This window comes from Pyxicephalus adspersus, chromosome 10 (genome assembly GCF_032062135.1).
Source record: "Pyxicephalus adspersus chromosome 10, UCB_Pads_2.0, whole genome shotgun sequence".
Lineage (NCBI taxonomy): Eukaryota > Metazoa > Chordata > Amphibia > Anura > Pyxicephalidae > Pyxicephalus > Pyxicephalus adspersus.
In genome coordinates this window covers 38,999,633-39,026,757 of record NC_092867.1, presented here as the reverse complement: position 1 = coordinate 39,026,757, position 27,125 = coordinate 38,999,633, and the positions used below count along the sequence as shown (strand labels likewise).

At 37.0% G+C, this 27,125-nt stretch overlaps 2 protein-coding genes across 4 annotated transcripts in view; both read right to left on the bottom strand.

Moving 5' to 3' along the window:
- LOC140339288 (microsomal triglyceride transfer protein-like) overlaps window positions 1-7,767 on the bottom strand; it is a 40,020-nt gene extending 32,253 nt beyond the window's left edge. For both annotated transcript variants that reach the window (XM_072423894.1, XM_072423895.1), the window contains exons 1-3: window positions 7,545-7,767; window positions 4,855-5,042; window positions 2,077-2,214 (exon numbers count right to left, since the gene is read on the bottom strand). In XM_072423894.1, coding sequence (XP_072279995.1) covers window positions 2,077-2,214; window positions 4,855-5,042; window positions 7,545-7,587 — 369 coding nt within the window. In that variant the 5' untranslated portion in view covers window positions 7,588-7,767. The remainder of the gene's footprint in view (window positions 1-2,076; window positions 2,215-4,854; window positions 5,043-7,544) is intronic.
- A 2,002-nt stretch (window positions 7,768-9,769) lies between these two features.
- Window positions 9,770-26,302, bottom strand: TBATA (thymus, brain and testes associated). 2 transcript variants are annotated; one of them, XM_072424106.1, is made up of 10 exons: window positions 26,181-26,302; window positions 19,794-19,849; window positions 19,187-19,434; window positions 16,771-16,935; window positions 16,324-16,409; window positions 14,451-14,600; window positions 14,170-14,251; window positions 13,014-13,155; window positions 11,524-11,573; window positions 9,770-10,032 (listed from the first exon to the last, which is right to left on the bottom strand). In XM_072424106.1, the coding sequence occupies exons 2-10, from the start codon at window positions 19,838-19,840 to the stop codon at window positions 9,956-9,958; spliced, it is 1,047 nt and encodes a 348-aa protein (XP_072280207.1). In that variant the 5' UTR covers window positions 19,841-19,849; window positions 26,181-26,302; the 3' UTR covers window positions 9,770-9,955. The 2 variants fall into 2 exon arrangements, with proteins under 2 accessions (XP_072280207.1, XP_072280208.1); XM_072424107.1 differs by having other exon boundaries at window positions 11,524-11,570.
- Window positions 26,303-27,125: the final 823 nt, after the last annotated feature.

The following is a 27,125-nucleotide window of genomic DNA, read 5'->3' as shown; positions in this document are numbered from 1 at the left end:
AAAAAAAGACTATATGGAGCCTAGACATTCATTAACTTCTGGAGCAACCTGTGCTTTGATATGCAAAAAAACAACAACTGCAGAGCTTGTCTGGGTCATTAAAGAGTTACAAGAGGTTGCAGAAGAGATCACCCACAACATCAGCTGTGTATAACAAAAGATTTCTTCTGCAAGCCATGCAAACGGCCCCCCCTCAAGCCTCCGTCCTGCACAGGCGCGAGCAGGGAAGCCCTGTTTATATCCAGGAGTTGTCCGTATGTCGGATGTTCTTAACATGGGGACTCCCTGTAACTGGAGTGTTAGAATATCTAGGGCTCTATTTATAAAACAGGGAACCTGACAATGCCTCAAACATTCCCTGGTGGGAATCTTCTGTATTTCAATGGCAGTAATTGATAATTCCCACTATGAAATGATTGGGGTAATGTAAGATTCTGAACCCATAGCATATTCTGGAGAAACCCTGGTTGAGAAACACTGTTCTAGAATGTTAGTTCAGCTAAACTGCTCCAAATTCTGGGATTTTAATGCTCTCAATCTATTCACCATTAATGTAAAGGAGAAAAATTGAGTTGGTAATATTATACAAATGTGGGATCCCTCAACAGTGACACAAAACAATTGTGCCAACAAGTGACACAATAAAGAAATAACAATCCCCCTGACAGCAGAAAGCAGTCAGGTATTGCTATACAATGTGCAAACCACCACAGAAGAAATCAACAGCTCTTGCCCCATAAAATGTCCCATCTTTACCTATCTCAGCAGGAGAATTTTTATCAAACATCAACATTGTTTAGTTCCTGATGAACTGAATCAAATGAGCAATTATCTGATTCAAATTTGACTTTTACTTTGATCCAAACAGCAACACAAGAATAAGTAATCTATGTAATCCTATGTAAGAGTGGCAAAATGTATGCGTTTCCTCTAATTTTATTTTATCCAAATAGATTCAAGGTTATTGGTGAAATGGTGAAATGGAGTTAGTGTATTTTTACTGTGCAAAATCACACCATATGTTCCACTTCTAGATGTCTGGTATATTTCACAATACACCAATATATACACCAATTTTAAAAAAAAGTGGGTACAAACCCAAGGCACAAAATTGGACAATTTAAAAAATGCCAATTAAATGAATAGGAATAAATACATTAATGATGTGATAATTTTTAGCATGGGGGGGTAATTACATGGGCTTAAGTTGCCCCCCCCCCCCCCCCCACACACACACACACACACTTTTTACAGGTTAATGTATATTTTTCTTCTGAGTTAGTTATGATAGGTCACTTGTGCTTAAATGATTTTTGAGAAGATACACTTTCATGAGGCTGAGTGATCCAGCAAGCCTACAAATCACTTCTTAAAAGTAATTTGCTATTTGTTAGCAAATGTTTTCAATCCTGGACCAGATCCATTCCAGGTTTGCTGGATTGCCCAGCTTTACTGATGAAAGTGTACCCTCTCCAGCCTTGGAGAGCTTGATTAACTCTGCTATGCAGGCCAATGTCTGAAACAGCAAGAGTTTGTTATAAACTTCACATGATGACACATCGCCACCCAGTGGTATGACCTAAGTATAAACCAAGATTCTTTTAGTAGTGGCTTTTTCAAATCAGACAATCTTGGTTTATACTCAAGTACTAATTGGTAATTATCAGTAAAATAATTCTAGTGAATTTTAGTACTGACCACTTCTTTAGTAATGCATCTTGGGAATCGCCATCACTATACCAACACTAAGGAGTAAATCTGACATTCACTGAAACATTCCCAGAAAGAATAAATTACTGCCATTGAAAAGAACTTTGCAGTGAATGTCAGATTCACTGCTTTAAAAACAGGCAGGCCTATTTATGTTTTTATACAAAATTCAGCCCAGTTTTTCCCAAAAGTAACGCTTCATTCACTTTAAATAATGAATTAAATTAGAAAATGTATGAATCATATGTAAATGTTGATTGAAACATTTTACAAACTAATCCAATTTTGTGATAAATTCTTATTGTAATAGAAAAATGTCTTTTGAAAGAGGGCACCAAAAAAAACTATAAACACTTTACAACTTACCTTCCCAGAATGCCAGTGGAACAGGATGGGTAAATTCAAGGTGTTGGTGTTTCCAGCTTCATCTGGATGTTGAGTAGTTGTGTCCTTTTTTCTTTCAGGAATCTCTCTTAATTTATTTATTAAAGTAAAATCGTTGAGCTAAAAAAAAGAGAACAATTGCTTGAATTTACTTTACAAACCAGCGTTGTATATGGACAATATAACTAATAATACACCCATAGTATTTTTACAGCTGCTCTTTCTTACAGACTGCCATTATGCTTTGGTACACATGGACGGTAGATTTAGCAAACTTTGTCCCAGATCCCTAACCATTTCTGTTCTGGGTCAGTGCAAAGCTTATCACTCAATGCATCTATCCAGCCACATGTCTGTTTCTGTAATCATTTACCTAGGAGGGGCAAGGAAGGAAATACTTTTGCTAGCAGACATGCAGTTGTGATTGTAAGTAATGATCCGTGAAGATAACACTTTAAAGGAAATGCGCAGTAGTTTTGTATGTATTTTATTTAACACCTGTTATGATAAGCTAAGAAGCAGTGCATTCTATTTTCTTAACCTCCTGGGTGGTTCATTTACACATGTGTAAAGTGGTACATTGTTTTTCTTGAAAATGTATTTTACATTGTAGGCGTGTAATATTTAGGCATAACTCACCAAAATATGTTCAATATTTATTAAATGTTTTAAATTTAATAAAAAAACTTTAAATAAAAAAACACAAAAATCTGTTAAAACAAGGGTGCATAAATAAATCAAAAATACTGAAACCTGTAATATAACTGTAGAGTAAATATATATATATACTTAATATAAAAATTACTTTGTATTGGATTAAATTCAGTTATTTTGTATTGAATCCAATTCAAAACACTTTGAAATTCCTGCCACGCACCAGCGTAAGCAGCGCGTCACTGGGAACTCCCGGGGAACGTCTGGGCACTCGCCAGGGGACAGAATGGAGGAAGAGGAAGTGGGCCAAGAATGGGATCTGACCTACAGGACGCTGGAGGACACTGATGGGACCAGGTAAGTCTTTATTTTTTATGTTTTTAGCTACCCCGAGAGTGGCTCGGGGTTACTGCTTTTAGCAAGTTTTTTTTTACCCCGAGGCTTAGGCTCAGGAGCTTAATAGTCCTAAAGCAGATCTGAAACAAAGTAGCAAATCGGCATTGACAATGATTTTAGGAGTTAGTTGGCTATTTTATGTATTTTATGAAAAAAAAAACGCTTAAAAGAAAGCAGGTGAAAATAGACATTTGCAATCTATGATGATAATATTAAATCTATGGTGAATCAGACAATTGAATTTGCTTAGTTTGGTTACCAGCGCCAGGGTCCAGTAGTATGAATGTACAGTACTTTAAGGCTGGACACATTCGGCTTGTCCAAGTAGATATTTCTTTTAAATCTATGTATTTACATTATCCAGGCTTGAATGTTATTAACTGCCCAGATCCCGCATACTTATCATCAGAAAACAATAGCGGTACTTCAGTAAAATCCAAGTTTCCCATCTCCAACTGGCTGGGGATATTTTATAGAAACTGCTACCACTACATAATAGCTAAATGGGCCAAGAATTATTTAACAGGGAGATCATTATTGATATCCCCTCTGTCAATTAATAATTAATAGTAGTCTTTGTAGTAGTGTTTTTCTGCATTCTTGATACTTAAGTAACACATGTGGGTAAGTAGTGTATTGTTTGGATGGTAGAGTGCTAGAGCATGTCTCCATATGAGGAATATGTTTATCTAAATATACTATTATCTAAATATACTAATATGTTTATCTATATGTTTGTCTAAATATACTGGTCATTTGACTATGGAAATACCATCTTTCCTGTTGACAGTAACCTATCACCCCCTATGACACTATGCTTTATTACATCTTTGAGCATAGCTGGATTTGGTCACCAATTTGGTTTCTAGATATTTGTACTTTGCTGTGTTTGAAGAAGGCAAGCTAGAGGCAAATGATTGGTCACCAATATTCCCCATTGGCTTCCTGCAGCTGATCTGTTTGCTATTATTGACTTTCCATACATTCACTTTGGTATGGAGACAAAAATCATTGTAAAGAGCAGTCCCTCCCTCAAGCTCCCTCAAGTTAGAGCTGACCCCCTTCCCAATGACTGGTGATCTGATGACTGGTGGGGGAATATTTAAAAAGCAACAAATGAGGTGAAAAAAAATGAAAAAATTAGGCAAATGCCACTTTGATCTTTGCACTGCAGCTTTTAGGTACAGCTTCCTCTCCAGCAAAGAAAACAGTGAGGAGAAGTGAAATCACCAAATACCACTCCGAACGCTTTCTACGGGAGAAAGGTTATACAAAATATAAATTTTTCTACTATTCAGGCGCCCTGACTATTTCCAGTTGTTGAATTAGGGTCTACTTTCAGCTCAACTGAAATAACAAAAATAAACATGCAATCAAACAGCTATCTTCCTACCCCCACTTTCCAGGTATAGTAGTTGCATAGGGTGTAAATATGACTACACTGCCCAACATAGTCTGGGAGACCTGATCTGACACACACTCCTCATTCTTTACAAGCCAAGCCTGTTGGAGGAGACTACATGTATGGGCTGTTTGTTAGCTTTGTCAGCATAGACATCCAACACAATTTCTACTCTGTCTTTGTTTTAAGGCACAAATAAACTGGACTTTAGGGAAGAGAAAATGTGGAAAATAAACTGATTTTATTCCTAATTTCTGATTCTGGTAAATGGCTGGTGTGTGCATGAAACATTAATTAAAAATGAATACCTGTACATGAACTAATTGCTCCTCTGGTTGGGCATGGTTCCTCCATAGAAGGTATGTCTCCACGTTGGCATAGGCTTCCAGCTTGGTGTGTGGTATTGACGGTCTGGCAGCATTTGCAACCTCTATATCCAGTTTGTATTCGTACTGGTAAGATGTTTGTGGAATGAAGGATGGAATCCCTGAAGATCCTTTGGGAAAATATATTAAGACTTATTTGTTTTTTATTTATTTTATTGTGCTTGCTTGTCTGAGGGTTTATTGCACACATGTAAAAAACATCATTTAAAACGTCTAACATGTTTGCTAAGACCTCAAAATTACCTAAAACCTAATTTGACTTTGGCAATTCCAACACTGAAATAAAGCCAGGTTTTTAAAATGACAGATCTCTGCTAAACTATTTCTAAAAGAACCATGAACTGATGTGGGCAAATATTACTTAACTGAGCAATCATACCAGGGTGTTACTGATAACCAAGATCTGAAAATTGATTATTATTTAGGAATTTTTACAAACTTTTTCAATTACTATCAACCTCAACAACTTTTTATTGAGGTCCTTGGAATCTTACATTGACCAGAGTACTTTGCATATTGTACTACATTTTATTCTACTTCAAACTCAAATTGGGCCTCACCCAATAATTAATAATTTACCATTGGTTCATTAAAGATAGGGTTATATGCACTTCTGTTGGCATTCCTTGATATATAAGACAATATTTTTTGAGAGCAGGTACATGTTTATTTGTCATTTCGTTATAACTCTTTTTGCAGAGTTTTAGATTCTTCCTTTGACAAATACTGTGCCTGCAGCTTAAAGTGTTTCTAAACCCCCAAAATGATTGGAGTTTCACAGGCTTTAGATGGAATGGTTGCATACATTTTCTTTTTGAAGTTACCTTTTTAATTGGTAATGCTGCCCCTACCCTAACTAGTATATGATTTTTGCCACCATGGTACTTTATTTTTATACTGTAAACTATCTTCAACAGCAAAAAAACAATAAATGATAGTGGAAAAAGGAATAGGAAATGTGGTTAGGAGAGAGGGTAATTTGCTGGTGGTGTAGAATTGGGAGTAGTGGGCAGGTTCTGGTATCATGATGTCACTCTGGGGGAAGTTTCTTCCCCTTTGAGTGACACAGGCAAAGGTATAGTAGGACAGGCACGTACCGTGCACCCTCTTCTTTTCTTACGACTATTTGCAAAAAGATTTTTACAAAGCTACAATTTTTCTTTACCTTTCTATCCATCAGTGTTTAAAAAAGGTTTTCACTTGTGTCTTTATAATTGACTATTTGATTGTGCAAATACTGCTCATTAAATAGTCAAGTACAGCAAACACTTGATATTTCTGAAAGTGAAATTCATACAACTATGTCAATATGGATGGTATGAAATATCCATTGAACAGCTTTGTTTTTATCCACTATAGGAAGTGTTTTAGAAAACCACAGGAACAAAAAATATGATGGGTACCAGAAGAAAGAATAAAAGGAATATCACCATTTATATTAGTATTACCGGGTTTTTCAAAACATTGGCACTGGGCAGACACGAGACACTACCCATCACAAAAAAGCATAAAAACTTGCCTAATGTATTTGTATAGGCATATTACATCATCAGAAACAAATTAAGTTCTAAATGCCCAAAAGGTAGATCCTTTATTGTATAAAAAAAATGTGCATATATGTGTAGATTTCAGAATGGTGTTCCATCACAGCACAAGTTTTTTCTGCAACATGTGCAAGAATGAGTTAAATTCCCCTAAACATGCCAATATGTCTGCACCCTCCCTGGAATTCCACCTGACCACTATACCACTGGATTTACCATTAGGCATTGTAGAACTGTTTATATGTAAAACAAAATAAGTGGCCTTTTCTTGTATGGTTATCATTATTCATTTCAAATGTATTGTCAATTGTTCACAATATTGCAAAGCAGGTAACCAACAATTGACAAGTTAAACATAAGTATGTATGTATGTTGTACAAGTATGTATGTTGTCATACACATGTATGAAAGACTTGAATCTAGCAGAGGGATATCACTTTGAGTGCTAATAACTAAAAGGCTCATTTGGTGAAAATCCAGCCCTGATCTGAGGGCATCTACCAGCTCTGTCTCCAAGACATTCAATTTGTCTATTTCAGATGCAATTTTTTACACGTGATACCATTTAAAGCAATACTTTACCATGTATTTGTGCAAGTCAGATGGCAATGTGACAATGTCTGTGAATTTGCTTTGGATAGAATAATTATTGGTAAAAAAAACGTGTTCTTTATAGTGAAATTTTACTACGTTTTCAAAGTAAGGGGACATTTTCTTTTAGATTGTTTTAACCTCTATTCCTGTTCTGGTGATAGCTATAAAATATTATTTTTTTACCAAATATGTTCACCAGGACTAGGAGGAGTACATTTCCCAGATGGGTCACAGACAGCAATAAAAACATAGTTTCTAATTGATCCTTTTTTTATATAGTAATAAGTAACTTTACCCTGGTAAGTATTACACTGTACACCAAAGTTATTGGACACAGCTAGAAAGATGTGCTGAATGCGTCATTGTGTGTTTGTTATTACACACTCAGCATTACACATTGGCTGTATGATTGAATTCATTCCTAAGTATTTGAGTAGTAGTACAGAGTTTTAATAGCAGTAATATGTGACTTACCCAGCCTTACCAAGCAGATGAGGTTGAGGAATACAGACAGCATTCTCCCTGGGCTAGATTACACAAATCGCCTGAAAATGTCAGAATATGTGTTCCAGCTCACACACACTCTACCTATGTATATAAGAGAAGTCTCATTCAGACTGGTGCCATTTCAAAGCAGGGGTGAGCCAGAGATGGTTTTAGGTTTAGCACTGAGTTCTATCCTGGACAAGAAAGAGGACACACATGCAATCTGTAGATATTTGACATTTTCTGTTTGCTATTTTCCCTGCCCTTTTTAATCATTGATAAAATCCATGAAAAATGTTTGGGTTTGCAAAGTGAAAGTGCTTCAAATCTCCTCCCAGGACTATTCACTTGCATACTTCTGTACAGGGGTGGTGTGTGTTATTTCCTTCAGTAATTTTGCTGTGATCACATGGTGACACTTCAAGTAGAGATTGCAGAAATCCAGCCTTTATATACTCTTTGGTTTTCATTGTGTATGCTGCTGGATATTCCCTCTGCTCTTCAGAAAATTGCTTGCAACATTTTTCTATCATGAGCTCATAATTGTTCTTTTTGTAAAACATACATACTTCTATCTGTAAAAATGTTTCATACAGTGAAATCAGCGTACTGTAGGTGTTTCAAAATGACAATTTATAAATGATCATAGCAAGAAAATCTGTGCACAGTAGGAAAAGCATATACTTTCAGCAAAAAAACAAGTCAAAATAACATAGACCCTGCTGATGCATTTCCGCCGCACATGGTCCTAGTTATAGCAATATATATATCACATATTGCAATATATATTCTGCATACCACCCCCCCTAAAAAAAAAGGGCACTACGTTATATCAAGAATGGAGTTCTAGGATATATGCTATGGTTCCATTATTTTTCCAAACATAACAAAACAACTTAACAAAAACAATCTAAAAAGACTGAAAAAAGATAATATGAAAGAACTGTTAACAATTAGATATTTTTAGCACTGCAGCAGTTTATCAGACACAGAGGACTATGTGTGTAGATAAGTGAAGAGATGAAGCTTCTGGTCCCCATTACATAAAATTTGCATCACTTTCTTGCAGTTCGTGGAGAAAATGGTAACAAATGTGGTTTGGACACCACTGTTGATGTTTCTTCTGCGATGCGTTTCTTTCTTCAAGTAGCAAATTTCTCTTTTTTCTTCTTACTACTGTTTCAGCCCTGTCAATGTTTCCATATCTAGCTTCCTATCTAGTACCTAAGCTACAGTTCACTACCTCCACTACTTTATCAATTTTTATTGGGTTCAAATAATTCCTCTTGGCTTGATTTAATTATACAAAAAGGAAGGCAACTGGTGATCTGGGGGGATTCTCACACTACATTCTTTGAAGTAACTCTATAACAGCACTTAAATCCTAAAAAACAAAAGAATCCTGATGACAGTTATATATGAAGAGCAAACTCAATTGATTGCCATTAGGATACAGGAAACATGTTTTTTATTGCTGAACTGTACTATTCTAAAAGTAAGCCATCGATATAGCCAAAATAAAGTGCCCCAGGGTTTTCCTGTTGCAAGGATGTCGCATTCATACCACCAACCCATTTAAAGGTTGGCCAAACTTCCCCCTATCAAAGCTCCAGAAAAAATTGTGTGTCAACAAAAATGCAACTGGCATCACCAAAAAAGATCCTAATATTAATGAGAATGAACTACACTTACACAAGTGGGGTTCCAATATCACCAGGGGATTGTCATGAGTGATAAAAGAATATAGAGACATTCGGCCTGATTTATTAAAGCTCTCCAAGGCTGTAGAGGATACACTATCATCAGTGAAGCTGGGTAATCCTGCAAACTTGGAATGGATTTGTTAAAGTCATTTGCTATTTGTTACCAAATGTTTTGAATCCTTGGACAGATCCATTCCAGTTTTTTTGGATCATTCAGGTTCACCGATAATATTGTATCCTCTCCAGTCTTGATTAGAAACCTTTTTTAACATTCAAAGTTCTCTAACAGAACCAGAACCATCCTAATGTCCTCTATATAGTCTAAGAGTTTAGCACTTGGATTCACCTAGAACAAATGTATGAATTTTAGTCAAACATTGTGTGAAAAAATTAAGGACTACCATATTTTTCCAAAAAATAAAATTATGGTTGGAGTTGAGCTTAAAGCCTGTAAAAATAACCAGTGTTGAATAGCACAAATACCAATAACCATGACACAATGTCTGCATGTCTGCAATCATACATGGTATTTTACTGAAATGTATTTTTATTGAAAGTTTAGTGGTAGATAGATAGATAGATAGATAGATGCAGCATAACAAGGCACTTGTCATAAACTAAAGAAAAATAGAAGAAGAGTGATGATTCTTCGTTGAAGAATGTAGCTTATTGAAGAGAAGGCCCTGTATTCAGTAGTTATTTATCAGACACAGGCTGGTGGTTTTCATTCTCTGATGAGTGTATCTGTAAGACTTCTGCAGTACCAATACGTTCTGTAAAAGGAATTAAATATATATAGTTATCATTGCTGGGTGTAAACTAGTATCTAATTTTGATTTATCTAAATGAGATCTTTTATAAAAACCTTCATCACCCTTAGGTGATATAAACTATTACTTATTGCAGGTGTATTGCAGGCACCAGAACGTGCCACACTGTACATTGTGTGGTCTTGTTCACATGCATGGTTGCCCTTTCAGTAAAATAACAAATGTGAAGCCACCTGCACACACAACTAAGCACCAGGCAATCTAAATCAACGTTTGTTTTGCTTCAACCCAAGTTTTGCTTACTGCCTGGAAGCTGCAACCCATTTGCACAGGTCCGATACACTCTAGAGCTCTTTAACTAGCGAAAATTGGAGGTATAGGTCAGCACAAGGTATGTTGGACCTCCGCAGTAAGACCTGCTTCTCCATGGAGAGCAAAGTTACCATGCTACAGCCTCGGGACGGACAAGTATTTCTACTCAGGACGATTTAGAAAGAACACAAACGTTAAGACTTTGAACACCTTTTCTGGTATATCTGGAAATGTTTAAAACACTTGTGCTTTAAATAGGTAATTTAGCATAAACCAGTATATCTCTAGATGTCGTAATTCTATGTTCTCTAAACACAGCAGTATCTCTTATTCTAAAGCTGGGTACACACATGCAATTATTGTCATTGGAAAAGATCTTTCACGATTCTTTCCAACGACAAAGGACTGCACAATGCATGAACGAGTGCTGTACATACAGCACTGTTCTGCTCTATAGAGAGGGGAGGGGGAGAATGACGAAGCCGCACCCTTGCATTAGGATTGTTCGTCGTTCATCGTCCGCGGATTCACCAGGACGGTCGTTCAGGCGATGGACGACGGGCGCTGTACACACGCCAGATTCTCGTCCGATATTGGCCCTGAGCCGATTGTCGGGTGAGAACCATTGTACCTGTGTACCCAGCTTAACATGTATGAAACTGGTCTGGAATGGCTGTTTAAAACTCCTTTGTCACAGTTTACAGATGAGAGAAAATATATTGGGCAGAACTGATAGGGCTGTACAATAAGGACACAGTACAGCACACTTTCCATTGCCAGAAGAAAGTACCCGTCTATTGACCACACAGCTCGGAGGAGCAAGGGAAGCAATGATCATCTACTTAGTTCTCACCCTTTCTTTTATTATAAATCATTGTCCACCATACAGGTTCAGGACATTCCATTGTTAGACAATAGAGGAACATTCTGTATTTCTGTAAAGTAAGCCTAAATGCTTATGAAGGAGAAGAGGCAGTGTTTCTATACCACCTAATTATTATTGGTTAACACATATTTTGAAGGAAGGAGGCCTACCCATTTACAAAGTATCAATGTCATACTGCTCCTTTGCTACATTTGTATGTTATGCCTTTTGCAGAACACAGGTAAGCAAGGTAATTGTCTTTATATTATTTTTTTTTTAATTATCAAATTTTAGAAAAAAAATGTAGTTGTTATTACCTGGTTTGTCTTCCTCGGGAATGGGTTCTGGTTTCTGTTTCTGAGACCTACTAAAGGGAAAAAAGAAAATTAGATTTCTAATAATAACTGACTAGCTGAACTCCATGAACATTATTGTTATTATTATTATTATTATTATTATTAATAATAATAATAATAATAATAATAATAATAATAAACAGGATTTATTTAGTGCCAACATATTACGCAGCACTGTATTTTAAATAAGGTTGCAAATGACAGACAGATACAGACAGTGACACAGTCATAGGAGGAGAGGACCCTGCCCCGAAGAGCTTACAATCTAGGAGGTGGGGGAAATATCACAAAATAGGAGGGGAGATATGTAGTGGTGGGAAGTAGTGAGGGTTTTAAGAGACAGAAGAAGACAATTAGGCAAGTTTAAAATAAATGGGTTTTGAGTGCTCTTTTAAATGAGCAGAAAGTAGGAGCAACCCGAATAGGATGGGGAAAACCATTCCAGAGACTCGGGGCAGCTCTAGCAAAGTCTTGGAGTTGTGCGTGTGATGAGGTGATGAATGAGGAAGTTATTGAAGGTAGGTCATTGAAAGTAGGTAATTGAATGTAGGTCATTGAAAGAGCAAAGAGAGTGGCTAAGGAAGTATTTTTCCATCAGGTCAGAAAGGTGAGTTGGTCAAGAACTGTGTAGGGATTTGAAGGCAAAGCACAGGAGCTTGAATTTGTTTCTAAGGTGAAATGGAAGCCAATGAAGAGAACTACAAAGAGAGGCAGCAGAAGAAGAGCGGTGGGAAGGATGGATGAGTCTGACTGCAGTGTTCATAATAGATTGTAGAGGAGAGAGTGGGGTTAGTGGAATACCAGAGAGGAGGAGGTTACACTAGTCCAGACGAGAGATGAAAAAAGCATGTACAAGGAGTTTGGTGGTCTCTGGGTAGGGGCGGGTAGGGGCAGGTAGGGCCAGATTTTGGAGATGTTGCATAGGTGAAAGTGACAGGACCTAGAAATGGTCTGAACATGGGGAGTAAATGAGAGGGCGGAATCAAAGGTGACCCCAAGACAATGTGCGAATTAATGAGGATGAATAACAGTGTTTTTAACAGTTAGAATTAGGTGAGGGGGAGATATAGAATTTAGGGAGGCTGACAGGCAGCATGAAACCATGTACAGGACTGAGGGGGAAAAGTCAGGGATGGACAGATAGATTTATAAAGCTTTGTATTCATTGATACCAAATACAGTAAATACATTTTTTATTTCAAATTCCTGAATTTGACATGATATTACCCTTTTGTAGTGCCTGTACAGCACAGCTACAGAGTCACTCTGAAATTGCTGAAGCTATTGGATTGGACCTTTCAGAAGGTCAGCAATAGTAGCTCCAATTTTTCATGGGTTTCATTCAAATGTTCATTTTAGGAAATTTTCTTTTTAGAAAGGCATAGTAGCATCTCAACAACAGGTTACAGCTTGGTGAGAGAAGAACTGCCAATAAAAGACAAGACATAAACCTGTTTAAAGTTCTTTGAATATGTTCATCTCTTGACAGCAGTCCTAAGCCATTCTGGGAATTTAGCCTTCCCCCCATGGTTTGGGATTCTAGGTCCACATTGGCAGTTGCTGTCTGGATCATGTTCATGACAATGTCTTTCTCTGAAACATAATACCGGTAGTAGATGATGAGGTTTAGTAATAACATTGGTGAATAGCAATGTTTATTTTCAGTAAACTAGAATAAATGTAAACAGTATACAATGAATGAAACATCAATAGAAAAAAAATATTGTAAAACAGGATTAACCAAGGGATATAAACCAATAGCAAAATGAATAAACATATACTTACGGACTTACAGTTTTGCCTAGAGATTCATTTCAACATAGGAATAATACATTGAGATAAAAAATATAACAAGGGAAAGTAGGGGAGGCATGAAGGGTTCTGCATTCCAGTATAAACAGGAAAAGAAAGAAAAGAAAAAGGCAGATGGATAAGTAAAAAGATGAAGTACATCAAGCAAGGAAGCCGTGTACACTGTTATATTTAACAAACTGAGTTATAGATTAAATAGGACTATGATTCTGATAACTTTTTAAATATTCTTAATATGTTTTTAGAGTTCATATGGTCCCAAACTTTCTTTTTAGTCTTAAACTGTATATAAAGCTAAAACATATTCCTTGCTGAGGATGTAGCATTGAGTACCTAAAATGGGTAAAATGTTGAAAGGTTGGAACCATTGTTGGGTTCTCATTGCTCTCTGTTCCAGTTTGGAAGATTCCCCTTTCCAATTTTTCAAGTGACTATACTTGTTCTTCAGCAGTTCCAACATTAGGAATTAAGGGGAAATCTTTAAATAGAGATTCTTGTTCCAATAGTACTTTTCCAAGAGGGTATTTTTCTTCACTGGAAAGCCTTTCTCCCAATGCCAGTTGGGTCTACAATACCCAACCGGTGTTTTGTAGTTAATCTCTATACTACCCACTATGAAAGAAAAAGGTTGGGCTTTATAAATAGTTAAATACTTAGTTTTTACATTTAAATTTTAATCTGCATAGAATCAAAGCCTTCTCGTTTGAACATTTCTCACATAAGGTTCATACTCTGAGTAGGAGTGACAGAAAGGTTGAAAAGATTCTGTTTGCCCATTCTGTACTTTGTACTCACCTCTTTGGCCAGCTGACAGCAGCCACTGTTGGATGGCAGACAGAGAATCTGTTTGTAGAATCTGGCAAAGAAACTCTAGTACCTGTTAACACAAAAGAGACACGTATTACTATTGCAGGTCACTGTGACCTTTTTGCAATTCGAATTGGTAAATTTAGCTTGTTTTAAAAGCAACTAAAAGTCATTTTAAAAAGTTTGCCAAAAAGGTTTGGGACAGCTCATAATCCTCTGTTCTGAGTATTGTGCAGTGTGCACTTTCATGGTCGATTCTTGTAACTCACCAGAAGTTCTTGGTCTTGCAAATAGATGTTTGTATGTTTCCCTTTATTGTTCTGATTTCGGGAGGCACGCCTGGTCATGGCCCGAGCTGATGCAGGAATAATCCGTCCAGTTTCTGCTGAGTACTGGGTGGATCTCCGTGGTTCCTCTTCCTTAAAAATAAGTCCATGTTGAGAATTTATGAAACATACATACATTTTCAATATATGTCCTTGCACATGAAGGGTTTACTTTGCATTAACTAAGCTGAAAATTCCCCTTGCATGGTAATAGTGTGGCTTGGTAATCAGTTTCAAGTCTGTGCCAAATTGTGTGTGAATAAGGTGGCTGGGTAATACTTTCATTAAGATTACCTAAAGAGGTGAATTTCTAGACCACTGAGAAAGATTCACTTCTGTTGGATGATTTGATTGCTATTGTTTTTACAGAACAAACTCCTTTTTGTGACCTGAGCAATGGTAAAATGCCATGTCATGTCAGGTTTCTGCCAATGCATGTAAAAATTGATAATTACACTCCTCACACAGCAAAACTACCATCCTATGTTTTAGTTGGTTCATAATAAAGCTTTGTTTCAATGCAGCACACTGTCATTTTTAAGCTCCCTTTCACAAGTTCCATGTCATTTGCCAATGCTTCACCTAAGCTCCAATCCACCAGTCTGCCTTCATAGTCTTTGCCTTTAAACAAGCCCCTGTTCAGTCTTGAGGAGCTAGTTGCACCGTTCCAGCAATTGGTAACCACCAGGACCCATGGAATGTAGCCTGAGGAGGGTAAGGATTAACAGACAACCAGGAAACTCCCTAGGCAGACAGGGTCAAGGGAAACCACAAGAGCTTGGGAAGGACGCTGGAAGGCAAGTCAAGCAAAATGTGCAAGATCATACGTGAATGGTCCAAGCGTGCAAGAAAAGTAATGGTCAGTTAGCCAGGCAGATAATCCAAAAGGTCAGAGGTGGTCAGAAGTGAACAAAAAAGGGAAGAATAATATATATATATATATATATATATATATATATATATACATACATGTAATCATAAAGTTTCTGAGTAGCAGCTGTGTGAATCAAGAAAGGCCTGGAACAGGAGAACGTAGAGAGGGCTAGTGGAAGGCCTTTATGACTGGGAGGGGATAGGGAACAGGAAGTTAAAGGGTTACGTTTAGGCTGGTTTTAGGGGAGGTAGTTAATCAGAGTAAGGGGTGATGTAACTGGATGGGAAAAGAAGAGTTATAAGGGGGGGAAAGAGAAAAAGTGGAGTATTTAGCAACAGCATAGGGGCGGAAAAGTTTCCCACCCACCCGTCCCAGTTTTTTGGTGAAGGGGACTGTATTGTGGCAATGAGGTCCTCGAGGGTTTTGAGTAATGTTTTAAGTGGGGGTGAGAGACCCATCTATGGTGTGGAATTCTCTGGAACTTTGTTGGTAAGGGAAGGATTGTATGGTTTTGGATTAAAGGGCTGCGAGTACTGGTGGTGTCGTTCCCGAGCTGGGTGGTTGTGGCTCGTAGCATAATTATCACGGTGGTGCAGACTCAAAAGAAGGGGGTAAAAGGTGGGGCTTCGAGGACCAGTAACCAGAGGTTTATGTAGGTATAAGGTTAAAAGGAGGCTGTTTAAGTTATGATGATTGTTATGGTAATGTTATTTAATGTTGTTTTATTGTTATTTATGGGTATTTATTTGGCAATTTAAAGTTATTGAAGTTTTTGTAAAAAAAAGGCCTACAGGCCTCTCATCGTTGTAATATTTTTAAAGAAAGGAAGAGTATTGAATGCGGGCCTCTGTCTTGTGACAGTCTTGAGTAATCCATGCTTTGTTTATTTATTACATCAAAGTAAACATAATTCACTTAAAAAAGGAACAAACAAAAAGGTACCTCCTTCTTTTGTGGCTTTTTGTCAGCAACAGCAACTTTTGTAGCCAACTCTTTTAACTCCTCACGCCATGCTTCAGATATGGCACCTGCAACAATGATGCAAAGGTTGGCACTGCTCAAGACAAAAAATACTAATAAAAATATTTTTCCACGTGTAATACCTTATTACTCATACAGCTTATTTGGATGGTTTCAAAACAGGTTTTAATTTACCCATTAAAATATTGCTTTAGTGTACCGCGCCTAATTGATATTTCATTGTGCATTGCTCCATTATTTCCACTATAACTATCAATATTTAAATACACCTTTTTTTACTACACTAGTACAGAAGTCATTTTAAATTAATGCAAAATCAGCAACAATAATTTTAGTACTGTTTAATTTTACAAACATTTCAATTCATTCCTACATACATTGCCCAAGTAAAATTTATATTTCACTTACCTGAGGCCAGATATGGAACTTTGTTACTGCGTGGATCTCCAATAGGCAGACTGGGAACACCCAGCAGATTAGTGGGGAGTTGGTTCTTTATCATTGGGTGAGGATATAAAGGAGAGGTGACAGACCAATCATCATTCACCATACATATAGGAATCCCATTAAGTCCTGGCACAAAAAATAAATAATATATTAAAAATATATATGAGCTAAAAAACAAACAATGGAATATGTATCAAAAATCCTCTTTCAGATAAATATGCTTTTTACCATTAGAGGGAAGCTGATGGCACTAGGAAAGGAAATCTAAAGTCTAAAAAGTTACAATGATAGCAGCAAAACTCCAATCAATGTTTTTCTTCTAAGATAAGGAATGACCCCTTGACCGGATTTTATTACTCATGTGTCCTATCCAGCAAAGTAAAGCTGCGTACACACTGCCAATTTTTGTCGTTGGAAAGGATCTTTCACGATCCTTTCCAACGACAAGGGAGTGCACAATGCATGAACGGTGCTGTACATACAGTACCGTTCATGCTCTATGGAGAGGGGAGGGGGAGAGCGACGGAGCGGCACCCTGCTGCGCGCTCTCCCCTTCACTTTCATTACGATCGGCTGTCGTCCATCGTCCGTGGATCCGGCAGGTCGGTCGTCCGGACGATGGACGACACCGACTGTACACACGGCAGATTTTCGCCCGATAATTGGCCGATGCCGATTATCGGGCGATAAAAATCTGACGTGTGTACGTAGCTTTAGCAAATTAAGGTTGGTTAAAAACTAAAAGAACATCCAAAAAAGTGAGACTTTCCCAGTACTTATATGGGGTCAATGGTAAAAAAAAACACCAATTACAGAAGACCTATACTAATATTACACCAATACATTTTTTTTTCGATATTTGCAATGAATATCTAAAATATCTTTAATAACTCAAATTTGTTAAATACCTGCTTACAATAATTGAGACTGATCTACTTATCATATTCAGATGATATGTTCATATCAACCACCCAGAACTTCCCTAGAAGACAAAACCATCAAAGCCACAAGAAGTACTGGAGTAACACAAATACACCACGTATCTTCACAAAAAGTAAGGGGAGAAATCTCCACTCCCTCTGCCAAGGCTGTGTAATTTGGTGAGCCAGGCGATGAAAGAGAAAAGGTTCACTGTTCACTGTTCAAAGGTATAACATGGGTGTATACTTCTAGGGCAGTGCTCCTCAACCAGGGATCCCCAAGGGGTTGTAAGGGGTTTCTTGAGCAATTAGCAATTTGTGACTCTCAGGTCAGTATATTAGATACTAATGATCTTTTTGGCCATCTGTAAGGGCAATCCTCAGAATAGCCAGCAATGTAAGAGTCATCCTTTCTATTGACTAGCACACTTATACACTGTGAGTTGTGAATATAGTATTTATAGTAGGGGTTCCCTGAAGACCCTGAACATATTTTAATGGGTTCCCCAAGTTTAAAGAGGCCAAGAAACACTGCTCCAAGGCCTCTCATTAGGGCAAAGTTTAGTAGTTCCTCAACAGGGACAGGGGAGCTCTGATCACCGAGTCATCAGAAATTTGGTTTCTATTCTGTTTTTTTTCTTTTTCCACTTACTTACTCTTTGTTTTGGTGTGGGTTGAACTACAGGATGGAATCTAGGGACATTTTTTTCCAGCATGAAAAGGACAGTAATTTAAAAAAAATGGTTGTGGTGATCATGAACTTAAGCTGTGTACACACTTACAATAAATGTCATTGGAAACAAATGACTAACGACAGATTGTCCGAGAATGGTTAACAAAAAAAATACACAATGACTGACCAACAACGCCGACGAACGAGCATTGTCGATGGAAATGAACAATCATCCATCATTTCGGATCTAATTGATCGATGATCGTATATGTGTATTTATGTGTATATATATGTATGTACACACAATACAAATACAAATTTCGCACCTATTTTACTGTACATCACTTCCTCCTGTGCACGTCATGTCCTGTATTGTTTAAACGATCGCATCTACCATGTGTACAATATCTTTGAACGATTGTATCGTTATTTGCATTTACAGAATCATCACTAGATGATCATTCAACAATATCGTTCACAATCGTTGATCATTCGTTTTTGAACGATAATTATTGAAGGTGTGTATGTAGCTTTACATTTTGTGTTTTTGTTGTTGGTGACTGTGTATCTGTTTGAGGATATTCCAAAAGCTTCTTATTTTATCCCAGGTGGTTAGCAAGATAAGTATAGGAAAATCTAACCAGTGGGGGCCCTTGCCAACCACCTGAAGAAAGCAGTTAAGTGAGTGTTTGCCAGACCAGCTTGTCCGTACACGTCTACCCTCTCTTAAGTCCATCACTGACCTAACTATATACATATATAGAATGAGAAGCATCAGTAATACCTTGAATATGTGTGACCCGATGAGGGTGAGGATTATGTCTTGAAAAGAATGAATTTTGGCTAAAGTTGCCAAATCGAGAATTGCTTTTAGTAGGCGGCCTCATGGCTTCATCACTGAATCGCAGAGGAGTGTTCTGGGCTAGACTTTCCAATTTTTCTGCCAGGGCAGCAATGTCTTGGCTTTTAAAAGTGCTGGAGATGGGATTTCTTATTTCTTCCATCTTTTCTTTTGAAGACTTATGACTTGAGCTGTTGTGGGAAAACAAAAGCTGTAGATTACAGGGTCTGATATTTTATTGAGTTCTCTGCAATCAATATGTACCGGTAGGTCCAATGTACTATATTAGATTTATATGTTTGAAAAGCACATATTTTGTGCAGAAAATGGTAATTATTTAATATTACTTTTACCATTGTGGGACCCTTTTGGACCCATTGTGCTACATTTACTGCTTTATGAATATGTTCCTAAGTCTTTACCTGAAACTCTTTAAAGTTATATGGAAGTAAAATATCCAAGAAATGTCAAATAACTTTATAGAGTAGCCTTGATTTTTTTACAATGAATATAACATTTTTTCCCAGTTATTTTATTTGCAAATGCTTACTGTGTTTGGCGTAATATGGGTTGAGGGTTCTTCATTCCACTTGCCATTTTCCTTTCCTGAAACAAGAACACAGATTATGTCATTGCCTGGCAAGTTGTGGAAAAGGTGTTACAAAACTGGCATATAAAGTTACAGATTTTATCCAACTAGTATTATTAATAGAAACGAAAGCAGAAATAAATATAGTAATAAGTCAATACATCAGTAATAAGGACTACTTATCTCTAATCATCCAGTCTGCTGGCTGGGTGGTAAGTATGTTGTGTTGCTGCTGCAGTGAATGTCTGGGACCTGGCTATGCTGTGTGTTTGGGGTGACTGTATTCCAAGATTTACTGAATCATTTATAATTCCTAAGGTATAAGTTAAGTATAGGTATAAGGTTAGCTTGCAAAAAAAAGTTGTTTATCCTAACTGACTATTTGATGCTTACTACCAATTCATTTGTATTTTATCCATTTAGTTAACCAACCACATTACTGCAAACTCCAATATGCAAAAAAGGAAACTAATTGATGGTAATTGTTATTGTAATTGTGGGGGGGGGGGGGCTTTACCAAACAAACTTGTTCCTTTTCTCTTGAACTTTGAAAGCATTTTTCAACTCGCATTGTTTCAGCCTGGTCAAACTTTTTGTTTTTTTTTTAACTTGTTTTGGAGGGACACCTTCAATGTGGTTTGGCCTACTTTAGACATAGCTGTCATAGAGAGCCTCACATTTACCTCTCGATTTCATGTGCGAGTGTGTTACATTGCCTTACCCCCCCCCCCCCAGACCCTTACTTAGTCACTGGCTAGAGTTTGAAAGAAAAAGTTGTTCCCACCATGGTGAACTTCTGCCTAAGCAAGGCAAGCAAGAGGTGTCCTACAAATGTCTATTCTAAATATTATTTTGGATTTTTAAATCTAGTTGCAAAGTGCTGTAATGAGCTCTGTTCTGATTTTTGGAAGGGAGGTTATATACGTTATAAAACTACTATAGTGTAGAACTCTCTCTTGGTAGAGGGCTGAGGGGCACAACATCCAGCAAAGCAATCCTGTTGAGAGGTGGAAGTTGGGTAGGGAGTTGGAAAGGGCAAAGACATATTATTGTATGGTAGTTGAGTGGTTTCCTGTCCTTTGGGAAGATACATAAGTACTAAGAGTGTGTGTACAGGTGGTTTGTGACCTGCAGAAATCTACCAGCTGACTCCTCTTGGTTCTCCATGGAACAATCTTAGGTTATCAATTGATTAGGAAGTGCAAACTGAAATTTGCAATTCACTGTGGGCCCTTGGCACCATTAGAAGGTATAGCCCATTCTGAAGATAGGTTACCCCAGAAGCCTGGCCACACACTGGACACAGTCTTGTAAAATTTTATAATTTGATGGAGTAATCCAGACATCACAAACACAGCCTAGTGTCCAGTTCCTAAAGAACAGGTCTTTAATGAGCCCAATGAGGCGCTATATAATACTAGTAATAAGACACAGACTAATCCGTATGGACACAGAATAACATCATATCAGAATTCCTAGGAAATTCTGCCTTTATCAAGGAACAATACCTATTTATCCAGAGACCAGAACAATGAAGGAGGAATTATATTAGGTATTTCACAATACACAAAGCAAACAAGCATACATGGGTATGTTATATTTAAACTTTGATATTTTGCAGACACAGGCCACTTATTAATATACATATTAATAAACATAGTGGCCACCTAATAATAGACATAGTAATATATAAAATTACTACTATTCAAATTAGAACACAAGCCACAGCTTTTTCTTTTTTTTGGATAGAGTAGGGAAGGGTTAGTATTATGATCATGTTTATATTGTTGTTTATGTTCTTGTTATGTCAATGGGCCACAAGATAAGGAAGAATCACACAGCAAAAACAAAAAATACCTTGTGGACCTGCAGTATGTTTATACTGTAACTGATTTACAACCAGACTGTCAGTAAAAATGGTCCATCACATTAATCAGTAGTAGCTTGATTGCACACAGTCCTGCAACAGCCATGGCCAAGGTTGAATAGTTGCTGATGGTTTAGGAAGGGTTTTTTTTCTTGCAGTGCAGACATGAGAATTCCCATTTTGAAAAAAACTAGTTATTCATTTGTCATGCTGCCCCTTTGGGACATTATTCTGACTTGCCTGATTAGCGTAATTATCCCAGTTCAATGATTCAAAGTGGGGAATAAACCAGCCAGGCAATTAGCATCTACATAAAATGCATGTGAAGAGTCACACAGCTTGTATACAAGCACCACCATGCAACAAAATCAATGTACTGTTTTACTTCTTGGCCTATTAGTCTATGCCTCCAGACACATTCCTTATTTAAACAATTTGATTTACGTTTGTTATGTGTTGCTATGCAGATGTCCTGTCCTTGGAGGTGAATGGGACATTCAGTGTCCTGTAAAATGCAGAACAATTGCCTTGAAATTAGCACTTTAAAGCAGGAATGTTGCCATAGAGAGTGAAACATTAAGAAGGTCAGTGGGTAACGTTGAATAGTATGGTATGGGCTTGATCAATCATAACGTCTAAATCATATTCCTCCATGTAACAGTCACTCATTTTTCAATTACAATTGTTTAAAGAACATGTACACATAGGTATTTAACCTAATACAAAGCACAATATCACCATTAGACAACTCTCCAGATCTTTGATTTAAAAGTTTTAGGCAGCCCCGATTTCTAGGACTTAAGTCATGCTAAATAATATTGGACACCTGTAGCTCATTTTACACATTTAGATTTTAAATACCATTTATTACCCATCCCAACATATTACCTATGGTATGGTCATACTCCTCAATTCTTCATAAAACAGAACAACTTTGACTGTACAACACTTGTTTTTTCTACTGGAAATTATATATAGTCAAAAATATAAAGTATTAAGTATAAAGTCAAGCCCATCTGATAGCCAAAGGTATGTATTTTGTTGACCGTCTATCACATTATTTTTTTTCTGTGTTGTACACCTTTTTTTTGTCTTTTTATGCATCTCTTTCAAAATAGTTCCTGTTAAGAGAAACTTCAAAGGTGGTGGCTCTGGTTTCTAAATTAGCTGTAGGAAGCACATATGTGGAAACAATTGTTTGCCAAGGGGTTTAAAATGTAAGAAATCTCCAGCAGTTCCAAATCTGCAGGTTCTGTCTGTCTCCTACAGGATGAGCTCAGTCCAACCACTCCTATAACATGTCTGCTGTCGCTAACCATCAGCTTTAGCATGTAATGTATATGATCCAACATTTTTCTACACAAATATACCAGTTTTTCATGATGTGAAAAGCAGAACACGAGTAATCTAGTAATGCTAGAAATGCTAAAATCTAGATCTAGAAATGCTAATTTTTTCCTAAGACACTTATGATTGTTTTTGCGCAAATATATATATATATATATATATATATATATATATAATCCCAGCACCCCAAGTATGGCCAAATTTGGTAAAGGTTTATATTCCAACTAGATGCATTGAGAAATAAAGATCTATTTAATTAAAACCTATACTATGGCATACAGAGAAAATTCTAAACATAGTGTGTTATGTATCTCTGCTGCCAAAAGTATTTTCAGTTCACTTTCTTGTTTAAGACACGGCAGTTGGTTATTCTTCTAGCCCTATAGTTTGTTCCTAGCAACTTTGTTCCAGTCATTTACCCTTCAATGAGTTAACAGGTGAATGCCCTGATCACTGTGTGAGCAGCCACTGTTGTTAAGCGATTAAGCTGCCCATTCATTCCGCAGGTGCAGAATAAGCTGACTCAGTCAATTTGCCAGTTACATTACCCTTAACAGTCTGCTGCAGGACAAAACTAAACTCTGTATTATTGGTATCATATTATAAACCCTTATTCTGAGGTTTTATTTATTCTACCTAAAAAAATAATGTCCAAGTTATTATTGGGATGGCAATAAAAGTAAGTGGGTAACTGGATGTGCTGACACAACCATGCCATTAACATATTACTATGAACACTTTTGTCTTGTTATACCTTAAAATCATTAATTCTGTCTATATACCAGGTACCATCCATGTTAATATGGCATTTATGCTTTAATAATGTTTTCCGCTCACTCTCCCATCCTGCTAAACATCCTGGGGGGTCAGTAGCCCAGAGTTGTGAACACAACTTTTGTTGCACTACTGTCCCCCCGGGAATTTAGCAAGCTGGTCTGAGCCTGAGAGTGGGTGGGTTGTGGGTTCTGGTATCATGACGTCACTCTGGGGGAAATTTCTTCCCTTTTAGGTGACACACGCCTCCCCACGCATGTGTGGTCCGGATTTCATGGAATTAGTGGTCTGTGATGTACCAAAGGTTGGAGACCACTGATCTATAGCATGTTTTTTCATTAGACCTGTACAAATTCATCCATTTTTGTCCAGTAGAGAATGCAAAGTTTTTACTTGTTCTATCAAGAGCTATGGATTGAATGATTAGCAGACATACACAATGGAACTCTATTGTACTAGAACAAGACACAGAACAAGAACTATTTAAATGATGATTATAACACCTTTTCTCAAGACTTTAAACTGTTTTTAGCATGACCTGTGAGCCTTTTCCCCCTTAATGTGGTAACGCTGACAGTATTCAGAAACCAAACTGTCAAACATTCTCAGTGAAAAGGTATCCTAATTCCAACCTGGTAATGCATACACGTATTAATTCCTGTGAGGTGTTAAAGCACTTATATCGTCTTCGGGAACTTCTGTTTGCTAGTTGTACGTTTTGTTTGAGCTGGATTTTATGCCGTGGGGTTAAGAAAACAAAGACATCAGAAAAGCAAATAGATTTAAAATAGTAAACACACATAGCGGTAATATGACAGTTAATAATAATATAGAAGGGGAACAATGCATAAAATAAAAGTTTGTTTATCTTTTGATAATTCATAATTGAAAGATAGAAATAAGACTGTTGAATATCTTGTTTGGGAAAGCTTTAGCTGCACTCATTAAGTTACAAGAATATTTTTTTTTTTTTTTCGGTCATAAATTAGTGATTACAAATATACCAGAAGAATCTATTATCTTTAGACCAAGATATGATCATGAAAATGATTTACATGAACAAGTCAACCTGCCATGTTATAGGGGTTTTGCCCATATTCACTACATTAAAAATGGAACTCCAGGCGGATCCAAATATTTAAAAAAATCCAGGAAAAAGTATATTGTAATAAATATATCCTGGGATGTTCAATTGTACAGTGGTTTGTAGTTGAGGCTCTGATGCACTAAACCCATCATTGTGTACTCTGTGCTTTGTCGTATAGGCTTTCTATCTTTCCTTTTCTTCTATTACCCACTCTTCTTGATCTGTACATTTAGCCCTTTCTCATGTTATATGATAAATTACATTATGCCATGGGTGTGTTTGGTATCCCCAATATTATTATAATTCTTTTGTACCATTTGACTCTGAGTTTTGCTCTGTTATATTAAACACTTTTAAAAATCTAATAAAATGTCATGTCATTAGCCCCTGACAATTCTGATCTAGTGAGTAGGTAAAAATTAATATTAATATTTATATAGTGCCGACATTACGCAGTGCTTAACAAAGTCCATAGTCATGTCACTAGCTGTCCCCTAAAGGGGCTCACAATCTAATGTCCCCACCAAAGTCATATGTCATTGATACAGTCTAAGGTCAATTTTAAGGGGAAGCCAATTAACCTATCTGCATGTTTTTGGAATGTGGGAGGAAACCCACACAAATACGGGGAGAACCTGCAAACTCCATGCAGATAGTGTCCTGGCTGAGATTTGAACCTGGGACCAGGCACTGCAAAGGACAGAGGGCTAACCTCTGGATTACCATGCTGCCCTGAGGTTAGAATACAAACAAGTGCCAGTGACTGCTGTTCAATGTGCACATTTCCAACACAACTTGTTAGCTATTTGATGTGTAAACCCATAGCAAGCCATCTACCTGGCAGGCGACATTTACCATGAATGCAAAATCAATTATAGATTTGATAGATTTCTCTTGCATTTTTTCTGTAAACCAATTGTTTAATGGAGCAGTTGTGCCAAATCTAATATGCCAGGACCCCAACGATTCTTTTTCTTAGAAACAAATGCATTAGGTTGTCTAGTTTGTGCAATTGGTTTCTTAAGGTTACGATATATTTGTAGAATGAAACATTATATAAAACAATTTGGACATATTTTGGAATTCTTTTTTATACCTTTCTAGAGTTCTAGAAAGAACAGGCCATAAGAACTTCTTACTGAAAGTTGCTACAAAAAGGACAATAAAAGTTTGTGAAACAGTTTCAGTAAAAAGTTGACCTTGGGAGATTAGTGATCATTAGAGGAATTAAAATCCTAATTACCTGTATCTTGATATATGAGATGTGGCTTACCTTCCTGCCTTGTGCTCACAGCTCCATGAGGATGCTTCCTCTTCCGAGCACAAATCTGCCAGGACCTGCACAGCCACTTCTATAGAGTTGTGTTTGCATTCATGTCTCTTTCTTATTGGGACTATGTTGCTAAGTTACCATATTCTTGACAACAACCGGACAACCCCCTCCTCTCAGTTTTTTGTGCCAGTGGACATGCAATGTGACATTGGCAGGTCTCCTTCCTCTGCTCAGTGTTTGATAACTTCTAAAGAAAATCCTCATCGCTGTAGATTTTATTTGGTTATACACTTGGAGCTGAAGGGTCAATTTATGAATGAATTTTAAAACACTTAAAACATTTACAACTGGAAAATTCACCTGTAAAGAATGTTTGGTGAAAGTCACACTCTTTATAAACACTGCTTTATAAATAAAACCCCAAATTTTGTATTTGCTTTCAAAGCATGATTCATTTTTGTCAAAATACAAAGAAAAAATAGGGACTTTTTAGGTACTAATATCATTATTATTACACAGTATTTATATAGCGCTGACATATCACACAATCATATGTCATTACCACAGTCTAAGATCAATTTTGGGGGTAAGCCAATTAACCTAACACACACATATACACACACTGTATATTAAACTTAACTAACAGAAGACCAATGCTATGCCCCTGAACATATATGAGGAGCAGAGTATGTCACCCCAGAATATTTCGTCATGCTCCTATTACTTGGCTGTTTATATGACTGTTTATATCATGTTATTGGCCACAGCACAAGGATCTCACTAATGGATTTCCTGAAAGATATTACAAACACACACAGAATGGGACAGTTGAATGTCCAATATGGTTTTACAATGAAGAACATTACAAGCTTCATGTCAAGGGGTATCTGTAGATCTCTAGCTTTTGTATGATTACTAGCCTTATATTTTTTGTGTGTATATTTT

Bases quoted from the DNA above. Each gene is read 5' to 3' on its own strand.
- TBATA (XM_072424106.1), bottom strand. From the start codon at position 19,840: ATGGCAAGTGGAATGAAGAACCCTCAACCCATATTACGCCAAACACA. The intron at 14,601-16,323 runs GTACCTTTTTGT...CTTATTTTTAAG, and splicing joins AAAAGCCACAAAAGAAGGAG to GAAGAGGAACCACGGAGATC. The intron at 10,033-11,523 runs GTAATAACAACT...TTCCTTTTACAG, and splicing joins TCCCGAGGAAGACAAACCAG to AACGTATTGGTACTGCAGAA.